At 51.2% G+C, this 15,931-nt stretch overlaps 1 protein-coding gene across 12 annotated transcripts in view; it reads right to left on the bottom strand.

Annotated features, from left to right (window-relative positions):
- DNM2 (dynamin 2) overlaps positions 1-15,931 on the bottom strand; it is an 85,736-nt gene that overhangs the window by 39,187 nt on the left and 30,618 nt on the right. For all 12 annotated transcript variants that reach the window (XM_054562101.1, XM_054562106.1, XM_054562096.1 and 9 more), the window contains exons 3-5: positions 7,821-7,970; positions 5,730-5,933; positions 2,956-3,054 (exon numbers count right to left, since the gene is read on the bottom strand). In XM_054562101.1, the coding sequence (XP_054418076.1) occupies positions 2,956-3,054; positions 5,730-5,933; positions 7,821-7,970 (453 nt within the window). The remainder of the gene's footprint in view (positions 1-2,955; positions 3,055-5,729; positions 5,934-7,820; positions 7,971-15,931) is intronic.

Below are 15,931 nucleotides of genomic sequence, written 5' to 3'. Positions count from 1 at the left end.
GTGTTGTGGGAAATAAAGAACCTATTAACCTAGAGGTTGAAAAATGCTAGGCACTTAATAAACAGGCAGTTATTTGTTGTTATTAATATAATTAAAGCTGGAGAAGTAGACCGGAGATAGGTGGCAAAAGACCTGCAGTGATAAACACATGTATTTGTCCCCATTCTCTCGGCAGTGGTGGTCTGGCTCAGCGCTTCTCGTGGGGTGAGGGGAGCGGCACCGGCCAAGTCCCATGAAGACCCAGTTTTCACCGTCTCCCTGTCTGTCATTATACCCATTTTATGGATGAGGGAAACAAGGCAAGCCAAGGTGGGGTCACTTGCAAATGCTCAGAATGGATCAGTAGGAGCACTCAGATCTGAACCCAGATCCATGGGGAGCCCAAAGTCTCTATCATCCCTGTCATCATAAGCAGAAGGAAGCAGTGGGGGCAGAGAGTAGTCTGGCTTGGGTTTTGGTTCCTCTAAAGGTGCTGCGGTTTTTCTTTCATAAGAAAAAAGATCTAATTGGAGGGATTCTGAAAGCTGTGGGGCAAGAGGAGAAAACTGAGAGGGAGACCGAGGTCTGAAGTCGGAAGGAAGCGTGTGAGTGGAGACAGGAAGAGGCACTTTCTTGGAAACCGACAGGAAGGCAGAAGAGGGGAGACACTGGCAGCAGTGAGTCGGGAAGAAGGAAGGTGAGGAGGCCAATACGTCCAGCCGCTCAGTGGCAATGTTGAGCATGGCTAGTGTCCCTCGGAGTCTAAGATGATGGTCTGACGTGCGCAAGGGAGCGCAGGGTTGAACTGCCAGTGGAGGGGGTGGGGACAGGTGGGGTCAGCTTTCCTCTTCGGCACTGACCCTTCCTTTGTAAACCTGTGGCACGGATTTGCTCGTCAGCCTCTGATCCTCAGAGCCAAAAAGCTTTGTGAGTTTTGCTCCTGACCGCTCTCTATCCCGATCTATCTGGGGCCGTCTCTCATCAGTGTCTCCGCAGGGCTGGGGGGAGGGGGAAATCGAGGCCTGAATGTTTCCCCGTGGCTATCCCAGATATCCAGGAAGGAAACCCTGAGAGCAAAAGACAAGGCCTACATGGTGCCAGCAAGACGCAAGAGCCAGAAGGTGCCCGCTGCTGAGAGCTGGTCTCACAGGGAAGAAATGGGAAAGGCAGCAAAGTAATTAAGGAAGAAATGGTCTAAAAAAACCGAAAAACCTAGATGGAGAGTCAAACTGTGCCACAGGGGAAAAAAACAGAACCAATCTAAGTGTACAATACACGGGGAGTGATTAACAACTGGCCCAAACACCCCCACATAAGTGACTCCATGCAACCCTGTCAAGTCATCTTGAAGAATATTCGCCTGTTATGGGGAAATGTCCTGCTATTTTGCTACATGAAATGGAAAATGAGGTCACAAAGCAGCATGGTGCTGGGAGGCTGGCATTCAAAACCAGCTCCGCCACTTGTTAGTTGTGTGAGCTGGGGCAAGGGGTTTAGCTTCTTTGTACCTCAGGGTCGTCAACCATAAAATGGGGATGAGAACAGAACCACCGGGTCGGCTGTTATCAGAATTAAGTGGGCTCTTACACATCAAGAGCTTAGAACAGTGCCTAGTATATAACAGATATTTAATGTTTGTTAATCACTTTCTGGAAATAAAAATACTTAGGTTACTCCTATAAGAAGATCTAAACCTAAAACTGGGTTTAATCAGGCCTCTGTCTAGATCTAATTACCAGTTTACAGGGAACTGCCGTTGGCCATATCCCGAGTGTGGGCCGTGATCTGGTTTCTTTCACAAAAGAATGTCAGAGAGAAAAAACAAAGGGGCTAGGAGAGGGAGCTGTTCGCACAGAGACGTAGGTGCTTCTGTGTAAAATGAGAGGATGCCTGGGATTTGCTTTATACTTCCCCAGGAAGAACATGACAACAGGAGGAGAGGACACGTGGGAGATTCAAGATTAGCAGCTGTGTGTTGGTAACCACCAAGGCCGGGACCATTCTGCTTTCAAGAATGTGATAAAGATGTTCATAACGGAAAGTATGAAAGTTAATAAAAGTTACAAATTCTTAGGAACTTTGTGGAAGTAGAGCCACAAAGTGTGAACTAGTGGCTATCTGGAGGAATTAGGCTGTGAATGATTTTAGTTTCTTCTTTTTATATACAGTTGACCCTTGAATAATGCAAGGGGGTTAGGGGTGCCCACCCCCTCCAGTGCAGCTGAAATCCACAAATAACTACAGCCAGCCCTCCACATATGTGGATTCCCAATGGGAACTGACCCTTGAATAACATGGGTTTAAACTGTGAGGGTCAGTGTAAAAATCGCTATATATATACTGGACCTGCAGAGTTCAACTGTATTTGTTTTCTAATGTTCCCCAAATAAGTGGGTGTTGAGCATGTAACTGAAAAATTAATGTATTCAAACAAAATAAAAAGATAATATACAGTTACTCAAAAATAAAATAAAATAAAATAAAAAGGCCCCGGCTGGTGTGGCTCAGGGGACTAAGTGCCAGACTGCAAACCAAAGGGTCACTGGTTCAATTCCCAATCAGGGCACTTGCCTGGGTTGCGGGCGGGTTCCCTGTGGCGGGTGCATGAGAGGCAACCACACACTGATGTTTATCTCCCTCCCTTCCCCTCTCTTGAAAAATAAATAACTAAAATCTTAAAAAAAACAAAAAAACAAACAAAAAAACCCAACAAGCTAGAAGGGTTTACGATGGAACAGAAAAGCAGTGACTTCTGGGCAGTGGGGAAACAGGTGTTGGAGAAATGTATCTGGGAGCATTTGCTGAGGTTTCAGTAATAAGAACAAAAACAATTTTTCTTTCCAAAAAGCAGGGGCCCACTAGCTCTCCTGCTCCGCCCACCTTTCTTTCCTGCCCTTCCCTGGCCCCGTGGCCCCCCAGGTCTGCCCCTCCTGGCCATGCAGCCCCCACTGCCCCCAGCTTCGCACCCAGCCACACCTCTTCTCAAGGGGAGCAGCTTGTTCTCCAGGACATCCCTGGCGTCGGTGCCCTCATCCATCAGGTCAAGCTTGGTGATGACGCCAATGGTCCGCAGGCCTGAAAGAGTCCAGAGGTCAAGGGCACTGTTAGGAAGAAGACCCAGGCCACCAGGGGTCCAGCTGACCCCCACCCCCACTGCCATATGACCTGGGACAAGCCACAAGGTCACCTAGCTGGACTCCAGTTTCCCTCATGTCAAATGAAGACAGCAACAGTTGCCATTCTCAGGGGGTCGATCATAGGGATAAATCTGGCATGTGGCAAATGTTCAATCAATAAACACTGGCCACCGTCACCGTCATTTATATGATCAGTGACCTCATCTTGCTGCTGCAGCATCCAAGGAAACCTCACTGAACTCCCAGGGCAGAGGTTCCAGGCTGTGCTCTCTGTGTGCAAGGCCCCAACACAATACCAACCCAAGGCTCCTATTTCTAGGTTAACCTTTCACCTGAATGGCCAAAATTCTACTCTGGATGCCACCTACTGAATTCTGCCTCTCCCAGGTCACCCAAAGTCAAGAGGAACCTCCTAACAAAGACTGTAACCTGCAGATCAACCTCCCCTGCCAGTGCCTAAGGGCTGCCTGTGTGCCAACCGTGTGTGTGTGTGCGCGCGCACGCACGCATGTGTATGACACTCAGGGGACAAAGGGAGGCCCAGGGAGATCTCCAGTGGGCACTAAGGTAGGCATCTAGAGGGTAACAGCATGCCCTCCCTGGGTTTACTGCAGGCACCCATTCTGCTGTGAGATTGCAAGGTGGCATCACCTCCTCTGAAGGCAAGGGGACCACAGCTATGGAGCCACACAAAGCTCATCCTGGTCCGGAGTGAAGCAGCAGAGCAACGTAGAGAGATGTGATGGGGGAGGGGCCCTGGGGTTGTCAACTTTTTTGAAAACATCAAATGTCACTGAGCCACTGTTTATTAAAGACCTGAAACAACCTCAAGAACAAAGAAAAGGCAACAATGGGGTGCCCGTGGATGGCTATGTATGCACGACCCGACGGTAGTAAGAAAACACACACATCACAGAAAAATAAGTAAATACCACCCCATTTTAAATATGTGAGTTTACAAGGAAGAACAAACTCTGTCAGGATATCTACCAAGAGTGGCTACCAGTATCTCTGCAGGGGAAGAGAAGCTGTCACTTTTTAGGTTCAGTATTTTTACAATGGTGACATTTTTTGAGTAAAAATTATGAATACTTTCAAAGGCAGAAAAATACTTCTTTTAAGGCAGAATGTCAGCAACAAGTTCACAGACAGTGCTAAATTGTATTCATTCAGATTTTCTCACCACCTGATCAAGCCTCTGCAACATGTTTATCCCAGTCACACCCCATTTTGTGGGACCAGACTTGGGGGACAAGCATGCTGTGGAGACTGAGGGCAGGGGCAGCCCCTCCTGGGAAAGCACACCTCGAATGACCTTGAGGAGAAGCTAGAACAGCCTATCCCCCGTGGGACAAAGATGCTCAGCACACAGCCTTGGACTTTGAGGAGCCAGGAGTCCAGGGTGGGAAAGGGCCATCAGCAGCCAATCACCCCCGACTCGGGGCTGGAAACTGGGGAGCACAAGCCACAGAACCTGTCACCTCCGACTCATTGCTGGTCCCCGACTCCAGCCACTATGAATCATGCAGTTGGAGGGTATTTTGCAAACTCTATTTCAGTGTGTCACAGTCCACTAAACCTCCAACACTCTCAGCATAAACCCAGATTCCCATCGCTGTCCACAAGGTCCTGCTCAACTAGCTCTGGCCCCTGCCCACCTTCACCTCCCCTGCCTTCCCTTTGGCCAGCTCTGCTTCAGCCACACTAGCCTCCTTGATGTGTCTTGGGCTACCCAAGTTCATGTCAAACCCAGCCTATTTAGTATCTTCTGTCCATTTTCCTGGATTTTTGCCTCTTTTTATTATTCTGGTCTTGCCTAAAATTTCACTTCTTCATAGGCTCCTATCCTTTCCCACCCCAGCTACTCTCAAAGCGTTCTATTTTCTTCCAGTGCTTACATCTACCAGAAATCATCCCACTTGCTTATTTCCTTGCTGGATTCTATCACCCCCATCAGAATATCAGCTCCCTGGTGGCAGAGACCCTGTCAATTTTTTCCCCTGCAAGGTTCCCAAGGCCAAAACAGAGCCTGGCATAGAGCAGCCTGTCACCCCCAACTTGCTTTGTTTTTTTACTGAATAAATGGCCACTGGAAAAGTTTGACCCGCGATGCCTTGAGCCAGAGATGCCGCAGTCTCCCACTACTATCGAGCACCCAAATTTGCCTCATGAACTCATTCTTTCACCTCCCCTGCCTGGCCCCCAAGATGATTTAGAGACACCTCCAGTCCTCTCAGCAATTCTACAGGTGGGGACTGCTGCTCCTGTTTGGAGAGAAAGGGGACCAAGCCTCGGGAGGGTAAGTAACTTCTAGAGGTGGGATTTGGATTTGCATCTGTGCCCTGGAAAGACTGGACTCTTCCTACTCCCCTACACGAGCTTTCAGCGCAGGTGCAGTGGGACCATCATGTCTGAGGAATGCCCAACTGCCACACAGTGGCTTCCAGGGGGACTGGCAGTCCTCATGGGAAATGCTATATTCCATGAGCCTTCTCCTAGGGAGGCCATGTAACAAGGGGAACACCAGTGACTTGGAGTCGAGGATGCTGGGCAAGTCACAATGCTGGGTGGCACCAGAAAGAGGGAGCTGCTACTGTGGGATTTGGTGGTTACCTTGGGGGTCGACCTCCTTGGCCATCTTGAGGGCATCTGAGTTGGCCAGGTCCATGTTGGCAGGGGTGACAGCGAGGATGAGGGTACTCTCCCGGCTGATAAACTGCAAGATCATTTCCTTGATCTGGTACTCGATGTCTGGGGGCTGGTCTCCCACTGGTACCTTGGTGATGCCCGGGAGGTCAATGAGGGTTAGGTTCAACACTGGGAAAGAAACCAAAGGGTAAGATCACCCGAGCCAGGGAACGGGAAGCATACACAGCCCCTTCAGCCACTCGGAACGTTTCCCCGAGCACCAGGGGGTCAGGCCTCCGGGTTCCTCCTGCTGCTCTAGCCAGGCCACACCTCTTTTCTTTTTTTAATTAAATTAATATTTTTTTATCCTCACCCAAGGACTTTTTTTTTTTCATTGCTTTTAGAGAGAAAGGAAGGGACAGAGGAAGAGAGAGAGAGAGAAACATCAACTGGTTGCCTTCCATACGTGCCTGGACTGGGGATTAACCTGCAACCCAGGTATGTGCCCTGCCTGGGAATCGAAGCCACAACCTTTTGGGTATGGGATGACAATCCAATCAACTGAGCCACACGGGTCGGGACCGGGTCATATCTTCTAATCCAGTAACTCCCCTTCTAGGATCTTGTCCTACAGACACCCTCTATCTACTCTATTTCAGTGAAACAGTTTTCAATGAGGTCATCTGTATTTGCACACAATTGCTCTAAATGGCCAAATAAATTTCAACCCAAAGATTCAGCCAATACCAAGGAACCATTAAAAACAGATGATACTCTGAAAAGAAACACACTCTGAGATGCATTCACGCACCAAAAAAAAGGAGCATAAATGTTTTTTATATGATGCTACAATTTGAATATATACATGTACATATCTGTATAAATACATATACATGTAAATATTTGCAAATGCTTACATATGCATTATAACTCATTAAGAATATAAAACACATTTGTAGTACGAGGGGCCAGGGTGGGTTTTTGCTGTATATTCCTTTGTAATTTTTTAATATGAGCCATCTACAGGCATAATTTATTCAAAAATAAATTTTAAACCTGATCACAAGGATCTCACACTAACGCGTTAGCATCTGCTGGAATATTTCCCAAATGCTGTCTGAATTAGCAATCTGTGCTCTGGGCCAGAGGCTGCACATGACGGCAGGCTGCCCTGTTTAAATGATGCAGAGTTTTAAAATCAGGACATTCTGCAGAGAGGTCTTCCTGGATCCTCCTGAGAAACTGGCTGCCTCGGGCTGGTTTCACTTGTCACTGCGTGGGCCACCATCACCTGGGAACCAAGTGGTGTTTGCCCTTTTATAAGGAACAAAATTGGCCGTTATAAAATAGTCGCAGGGATGTAAAGCACAGCACAGGAAATATAGTCACTGATACTGTCATACCTATGAATGGTGTCAGGTGGGGACTAAACTTTCAGCAGAATCACCTTAGTTGTATAAATGTCTAACCACTGCCCTGTACAGCTGAAACTAACAGAATACTAAATGTCAATTGTAGTTACAAACGTCTTATAATTTAAAATAAATAAACAGTCCTGGTTGGTGCGGCTCAGTGGATTGAGCACCGGCCTGTGAACCGAAAAATCGCCAGTTTGATTCCCAATCAGGGCTCATGCCTGGGTTGCGGGCCAGGTCCCCAGTTGGGGGTGTGAGAGAGGCAACCAACTGATCGCACATCGATGTTTCTCTCCCTTTCTTTCTCCCTCCCTTCCCCCACCTCTAAAAATAAATAAATAAAGTCTAAAAAGAAGTTGTAAAAAAATAAAAATAAATACATGAATAAATAAAAGGAACATACAGCTACATTTGCCCCAGTCTCCACCACTCCCAACAGCCTTCTAGCAGCGGTCTTTCTTAGAGCTGAGATCAATTTCTCAGTACCATCTTCCTATCAGAAATGGGAAACTACAGATCAAGAGGGCCAGGTGTATGTGAAGAAAATGGGAGGGGACATATTCTTTGCGACAGTAAGGCCAACCTGGACCGTGACCGGCACAGAGTCAGCTTTCCTCTCCTGACTTACTGCCCGCGATAGGTGCGTGCTCATGCTGCCTACCGTGCGGCGAGTAGACCCGCAAGTTGATGGGCACTGGGGAGATGCCTTTGTTGGTCCCCGTGACCCTGTCGGTCTCTGCTTCGATCTCCTGTCGTACTTCTTCAAAGTCTGTAAACTTTTTGGACTTGCAGTGCAAAAACTCGGCATATTCTGCAAAGGAAAGGCAGATGCTCACAATGAGAAAGAGAAACACTTTTGTAGTGGGTGGGGAGCAAACAGCTTTGTGGGACAGGTGTGTTGCAAGCAGAGAAAGTGAAGCATCAGTCACATCTGCTTTAGGAATACGGGGAGCAACTGGCAAAGATCCTATCCCCATGGAACGGATGCTCTCATGAAGCATTTTGCAAAAGTACACGTTGTGACATACAAGTCAAAACAAACAGAAAGTGAACAGGTGAATGCAACCTGCATTTATTCTTCTTGGGTGAACAGAATAAAAGAGGAAATATGGACCTGCGACCCAAATCGCGGGTTATGTATGTTTGATGAAACTTCTGCTATGGTGTCATACATGAGACTGAGTCCTGGGTGGTGATGCAGGACCTCTCTCACTGTGGTCACAGTCAAAAGAGACACCAGCTGCTGTCCTAGTGGGATCCCAAGCCACCAGCACTTGCCACCTGGCCCGTGTCCCTGGAACCCATTTGTTCCCCAAGACACCCACCCAGTACGGGGAATAGGGCACCACTGTTGGCCTCACCAAAGCCTGTCTCGATGTCCCTCCTCCCCTCCTGGCTATTCAAGGGGCCGCCCACCCAGACGTGAACCCCTCCAGGAGAAATGCTTGCCGGGCAGGGCCTCGAGTGCACGAAAAGAGGTCTCTGCATGCCTTCTGAGCCCGAGGCGCCCGAATGCCATGTTGACAGCAGGAGAGAGGGAAACAAGTGAGTAACAAGGCAGTGCTGGTCCTGTTACTGGATAGGCGCCCGGCCCTGCATGGGTCTGCTGAGGGACAGCGACAGTGTGTGGGCTCCTGACGTCATGTAGGAAAGATTTCACAACGCAAGTCCAGGCGATTATGAGGGCACATTTATTAAAGCTGGGGACAGTGAAACAAGGAAGGGCTCAGCATAGAAGAGAGCCTGGGCTGGGCTGCTTTAGCTCCCTGGGAAGTGAGAGAAAAGGCCCTGAAGACAGGTTCAGGGGATCAGCTGGGACGAGCCGCCAGAAGGGGCCAGAAGAAGGGAATGGCGAGGGCTGCTCCCCAGAGGGAGAATGTGCTCGCTGGGTCCTTTGCCTTGAGGTTTTTATCTGTTCTTGCAGGGAGGAATCTTAGAGGAGGTCTCAGGGGAGGGTCGCAATAGAATATTCACCAGTTCTCCAGGTGCGCCCTTTCAGGGTCATGGTCTCCACTGACTGGACGGTGCCAGGCCAGAGGGTCTTTAGTCACTGCAGTTAGCTTTGGCATAGCCCAGCTGGTTTTGCTGCTTTTCTGGGCCTGGATCTGAAACACAGCTAAGGCCTAGATGTTCTCTCCAGGAAGGAAAGGCCAGGTGTGAAGAGGTTACCCTGGGGGTGAGGTCCTTCTCCCAGTTTTGGCCTCTGCCTGGCACACGGGGCCTTCCGCCCTGGTGACCTGTACCTGGCTGTAAATTGCCCAGCCACCGTGTTCAGCTCTCTGTCTCAGTTTCCCTAGTCCACTTGCCATGAAATGCCCCTAGCTTCTTACTGTCCTGCCTCAGTCCCATCATCAAGCAAGAGAAATCCAAAGCACAGATATAGGAAAAAACAAGAATAAAAAATGTTCACTGTAGGATGTAGGTGCTGAGTTTACATGCGTTTACTGTCTAATTCCTCAACTTTTCCTTATGTTTGAATCGTCAGAGTAAACGCTGGGAATGAGGCTCCGAATCACGGCTCCTGCAGTAATGCTAAAAAAAATAATAAGTCATGTGGCTAACAGTCTAAAGAAGTGGACCCCTGCAGAAATGCAAAACTGTGTACTACCGTGCTTTCAAAAAGTAAATGTGTGCTTTCAGAAAGTAAAAAACTGGAAATCACCTCTATGTCCACCAGGAGGAGATCTGGCTACATAAACCACAGAACAGACTGACCATCAGCTGGCTTAAAAGAAAGGGATGGAGACGGAGACAGGAAAAGGACAGCAGGTCTAGAATCTCTACCCACAAGTGTAACGGGACAGAAGGAAGAGAGTTCGGAGTCGTCCACCTTGCCATCTCAGTAACCTAACAAACTATGGCCAACACTCAGCCCTTGCTCGCTCTGGCCAGGCCCAGCATGTGGTTCCGTTGCTCCTCATGGGTGACCATGTCAGCAGGCAGGCATCTCTGTGATGCCAGCACCGCAGATAAGGAAACCGAAGCCCAGAGAGGTGAAGTGACTTGGCCCAAGCTCAGTGGTCGAGCTGGAATTTGGAGTTCAGACACACTGTCTTCAGGCAGTGGCTCTCAAGTCCTATGTTCTTTACCTCTCTAAAGCTCTGCAGCCAGGGTCACGGGGGCGTCATGGGCTCAGGTCACGGAGGACCTTGTTCAGAATGGGCACTGTCCCCTCGGGAGCAGGGGCAACGAGGGCACCAGCAACCCGGGATCCAGGATCACGCACCCCACCCCCATCAGCTGGCCTGGTTCCCTAGGACGGTCACGTTCCAGCTCTCCACAGGGACAAGAGATTATACTCCACTTCTATTCCTGCAGCAGCCACCCAAAAATGAAATGGTTCTCCAAACCCCACAGCAAACCTCAGTTCTTTTTCAGCTCAAGGCCCTGAAAAATACCGTGTTTTCCCAGGACAGATGCAGGGGCATGCGGGATGAGAAAAGGCGTGGAGCCCAGGACACGGGCCCCCTCCCCTGCGCACCTCAGCCCTGCCAGGCCTAGTGCCCAGGAGGCCTGTCCCGCCTCCTCCTCTTCCAGGCCTACCTGCCTGTCGCTTCTCCCAGGGGCCCTTCCCTGACTCATGCCACCTGGCACTCCATCCTGCATCTTGGGTCTCTTCCTCCGTCAGAGCCAGCTCACGGCAGAATCATGTTTATGGGACCAGGACCTGCCAGCTGTGGTCTGACAGAGCGCAGCGTGTGCTGGCAGTCTCCAGCCTGTGTGGGTAAAGGATGTCCAGGAGACTGTGCTGCAAAGCCCTGGCTTCTTCCCCAGCATATCACTGGGCAGCAGGAAGGTGCAGGAGCCAGCCAGGCTCATCCCTCACCACCTGCCTTCTTTACTGGGCTCCTTGTCACTTTGGAACCATGTACTAGATTCCAGGGTCATACCAACATTAAAAAGCTTTCATCAGCCCTGACGATGTGGGTGTCACCCCGCAAAGTGAAAGGTTGCTGGTTCGATCCCTGGTTAGGGCACATGCTTGGGTTGCAGGTTCAGTCCCCATTCTGTGGTGCGTACAAAAAACAATGGGTCAATGTTTCTCTCTCATACTAATGTTTCTCTCCCTCTCTTTCTCCCTCTCTTCCCACCTCTCTAAAAATAAGTAAATTCTTAAAAAAAAAAAAAAAATCTTCCACCAGGCCTGCTTTCCCCTCATAGCACTGACCCTCTTAAAGCCAAACCTCAGCCTTCCTCTCTTCCAAACCCTCCATAGCTCCCACCTCATTCAAGTAAAAGTCAAAGTTTACCACGTCCTACAAGGCCCCACAAACTTTCCCCCGCCGCCCCCCGCCCCCCGCCCAGTTCCTGACCTCAGCTCAGTCCAGCTCCAGTCCTGCTGGCTTCCCTGCTCACAACCCCAGGCCCGCTCCGGCCCCAGGGCTCGATGTCTGCAGGTGCCTCCCGGCCCCCTCCCTGGCCTCATTCAGGTGTCGCCTTCTCTGTGGGCCTGCCCTGGCCCCCACCTGAGATGACGGACCTTCCCAGTCTCTTTCCCCCTTCAGTGCCTTCTCCTCCCACAAGACTCTAACGTCATTTATCTTCACATTCTGTGTATTTTCTCTGGTTCTCAGCTGGAAGGTTCCCCCCCAAAGGGCAAGGATCTGAGTCTGTGTTCTGTACTCTGTGCTCCCAGGGCTCCCTGCGGGCACACAGCAGATACCCGGGAATGACAGGCATGACTGAATGACTCTGCTGGAACACGGCCCCTGCTTCAGCTTCTCTGAGGCATCCCAGCACCCCCAAAGCCACCAGGCTGGAGATAGGATGTGTGGACGGGGCAGGGCCTAGAGGGCTCCCCTCCTGTCTTCCCCTCCCTTCCTTCTTCCCAAAACACTGCTTGAGGACATAGGTCTAGCCCTGAGCCAGCCTCCTGGTCTGACGAGGAAGACAGACACTGCATAAGCTTGTCGCAGCAGGTCTGACAGAAAGCCAGCTAGGAAATGGGAGAGATGGCCTGCCTGACTCCAACCCCAGTCCATGGCAAGATGGCGGAGGCAGGTGAGGGCGGCAGGAGGCAAAGAGCGTGTGCCCACGCCATCTCTCTAAAGTGGCAACGTTTCCCCAAGCCCTGAGGATGCTCTGGACCTAGGGGAGACCTCAAGGGAGCCTGACTATTGGCCAGGCTCATTCTCTGTACCTTAGCTTCCCCATGAGGGAAATAAAAACGAGACAGAGACCAGAGGGGTTAGCCTGGGCCTCCGCAACCCCGTACATGTCTGAATGCTGGCGATGACTTGACTACCCATGCTCTCAATAAGTCAAAGGCCTTCGGACTGAGCTCATAGCCTGAGATACCTGAAGAGCTCCCTCTCAACTCATCCCAGCAGCCAAGGCCGAGCCACTGTCCATTCTGCCTGCCCCAGTCCCCGCCACAGAGCTGCGCCCATCCCCGGCACAGCTGCAGCGTTTTCAAACCTTCTCTTCCTCTTGCGCCGATAACAAAGCCAGTCCCTCCGGTTCCCGGGCCCTGCCACAGTATTTCAACAGCCACACAAACATCCCCTGCACTCCCAGCCAAGTGCGCTTCCCTGGGAGGAGGGTCAGCATGTGTAATCAGGCCTCAGGGCTCTGCAGGACCCAGCCCAGCGCCTGGAGCACAGCAGGAATAAAGGAATAAAGTGGGCCCGCATCCAGCAGTCACAGTGCCAGCCCCCGGGGAGCCAGCCGCTCTCATCCACCACAGCACTTCTAGCCTTGTCCTAATTGCAGGGTCAGTAATGCACTGGCGGTAGTTTTCTAGAAGAAGGTTCTGCTCTCCCCCCAGCACTTGTTCCTGCCTCCTCCAGGTCTCGGCTCTCAACACCTGCTGGGCAGGCCCACGGTTACCAGCCAATGCCAACAGCACCCCTGCCCCGTCCCTTTGTACCCTCTTCCACGGCATCCTCACACTGATGCACCATGTGCTCAACTGTCCCTGGCTAAAGCTGGAGTCGTGAGAGACGGACTGCCAGGGACTTGGTTTCGGTCATACTCTCCCTGGTACCTGGTACAAGCAGCTGCTTAATAAAACTTTATTCAACAACCTATTACAAAGCATTAGGTACTGCAGTCTGGAAGGACGGCACCCCATGAAACAAGGTCATAAGATGACCCTCCCTACCCCAAAGGCAGACCAGGTCATGTGCCTGCTGACATTTGTTTTCTTGTTTTTTTTTCCTCTCTCTCTCTCTTCATCTTCTTGTTTTGTTTGGGCATTTCTTAAGAACTGTGAAAAGTCTTGCTAGAACAACGTGCCTTCAGCTCAGCCCTTCAGGCCTGGAGAAGGCACGTCAGGCACCACATGATCTGGGGAGCTGGCAGGAGGAAGAGAGGGAGGTAGAAGTACGCAGCCACACCCACTTCTCAGGGCCTCAGTTTCGCCACAGTGAAATGAAAACAACATAGAACCCAGCGCTGGGGCAACATGAGAAAGCAATCAAATCCACAGGGCTCGGTGCTGGGCCCACAAGAGCGCACAAATAGCTTAGCTGCCAGATTAGGGGCATTTGCGAAGTTGTTGGGAGTCTCAGTGCTCCGCATGGAGGGGCTCTGCCCTGATCGCCCTGATGCCCAGATCCCATCCCTTCTCCATCCGGAACCCAGCGGAGAGCAGAACCAGCAGGCTGACCCCCAGCAGCGAGCGATGGGGTCTGCCTTCTCCAAACCTGGCACCCACAGGCATGCTCGTCTGGTTGACATGGCCCAGAAGGAATGATCTGTGGCTCAAAAACACTTACAAGCCCTGAGTACCACACAATTGAACAAATCCAGTCTCCAGGGACTTGGATCTGATCTCCATGGACTTTTCAGAGCCTTAGCCAATGAAGAAGAGACAAAGCACATGTCATCTACCAAGTTGGTTTGGTCCTCAAGCTCCCTCTGACCTGCGACAAGTCTAGAACATCTCCCAGTCTAGGACACATTGCCACTGGGAAGCTGTGATACTGCAATTTATAATAACAAAAATATTTGGTCTTCCCTCCATACCTGGCAGAAAGCTCCTAAAACCCTTGGAAAGTCCTAAGTGACAAGAGCCTTAAAGGAGTTTCTATTCATAATAAGCCCCTTTCAACCACACCTGAGTTTCCGTCAAGAGGAACCAACCATGTGATTAGAGGACTGGTACTTTCAGTCCTGCCCCAGCCTCCGGGGAGGCGACAGGGGCTGGAGGCTGTATCAGCCACCAATGAGGAATATTTAATCATTCATGCGTACATGATGAAGCCTCCACAAAACCCAAAAGAATGGGCTGGGGAGCTTCTGAGTCAGTGAACGGGTCGGGCTGAGAGAGGGCACAGGAGCTCCGAGCCACTTCGCCAAACTTTGCCCTGCACATCTCTTCCATCTGGCTATTCCTGAGTTACACAGTTTTCTAATAAACTGAAAATCTAGGTGAGTAAAATGTTTCTCTGAGTTCTGTGAGCCACTCTAGACACTTAACTGAACCCAAGGAGAGGGTTATCTGTAGCAAATCACTCAGAAGCACAGGTGACAATCTGGACTTGCAATTGGTATCTAAAGGTGGGGGAGGGTACAGTCTGATGGGACTGAACCCTAACCTGCGGGATCTGAAGCCACCTCCAGGTAGGCAGTATCAGAACTGAGTCAAATTGTAGGACATCCGGTAAGTGACCACTTAAAAGTGGGAGGACTGCTTGGTGGTATGGGCACACCGGAGAGGGTGACAGCCCCGGCTGGCATCCCAGTCAGCCCCCAGCCCGACCCCCGCCAGTCCCGGCCTAGTTTCCCCACAGAGGCACAAGGCGCACACCCAACTGCCGCAGAGTCTACAGGCTTTATAGAAAGGGCCCTGCCTAAGCCTGGCCCGTGGGGAAAGGGGCGGCACGGTCACGGTCAGTCCCACCCATGGAAGGGAAGGGGCGCAGCAGCAGCCCTCAGAGCAGGCCTGGGCACCTGGCCGATGCTGATGGAGCACCTACTAGGTGCCAGGCCCTGTACTGGGTACAGGGGGTCGGGGAAAAGGAATGGACTAGGCAGCTCAGGGGCCCTGCTCTCATGCCTCTGGTGTTGGAGCAGGGCCAGGGACTGTTAAGAAAATCAAAGAACAGGATGATGTCACCTAACATGGGTTGCAGAGGAAACAGAGCGGCAGTGACCGGAGGATGGGGTGGGGGTAGAGCTCCTACGGGGGAGCAGGAGGAGGAAGACGGTGCAGGGCATTCCAGGCTGGCAGCACGGTGAGGATGAAGGCCAGGAGGCAGAAACAAAGGAGCTGAGCTTGAGGATGAGGAGGGAGACTGTGGCTGCAGCTGCGAACAATAGGAGGTAAGGTCTCAGAGGCCAGCGGAGCCCTGTCAGGGCCACGAAGCCATGAGGGGGCGGATGGGAGCCAAGTCATGACAACTCCTCTCTGGTTCCTGTGAGCACCGGCCAAGGTCAAGGCCAGGAGGGGAGACTCAGGAGGCTGCGGTCATCCACGTTCCACCTAAAACAGCCTCCAGCACCCAGGGTCTACAAGGCCCAGGGGTGGTTCCCAGAGGAAAGCAGGGTTCACCCATGAGCCACCAAACTCCTGGTCGCTGCAGTCTGAGGTAATTTTCAAACTAAGCTGATTAAAAGTAATGGCTCACCGAGACCAGGCTGGACAAGGGGAAGCTGGGCACCACTGAGTGTCCCAGGGGTCAGAGGGCAGGGATGAGGCCCAGCCTCAGGATCACACCGCGACACAGGGTGCCAGGGTCCCTCTCTCACCTCAATTTACAGGAGAGGATGCTGAGACACAAGAAAGGGAAGCTACTTGCCTAAGGCCCAAGGTAGTAAAGGGTGGCA

Source organism: Pteronotus mesoamericanus, unplaced genomic scaffold (genome assembly GCF_021234165.1).
Source record: "Pteronotus mesoamericanus isolate MK-2021 breed Mesoamerican mustached bat unplaced genomic scaffold, CSHL_Meso_final scaffold_636, whole genome shotgun sequence".
Lineage (NCBI taxonomy): Eukaryota > Metazoa > Chordata > Mammalia > Chiroptera > Mormoopidae > Pteronotus > Pteronotus mesoamericanus.
The sequence above is the reverse complement of the archived record's forward strand: the minus strand, read 5'-3'. Positions and strand labels throughout refer to the sequence as shown.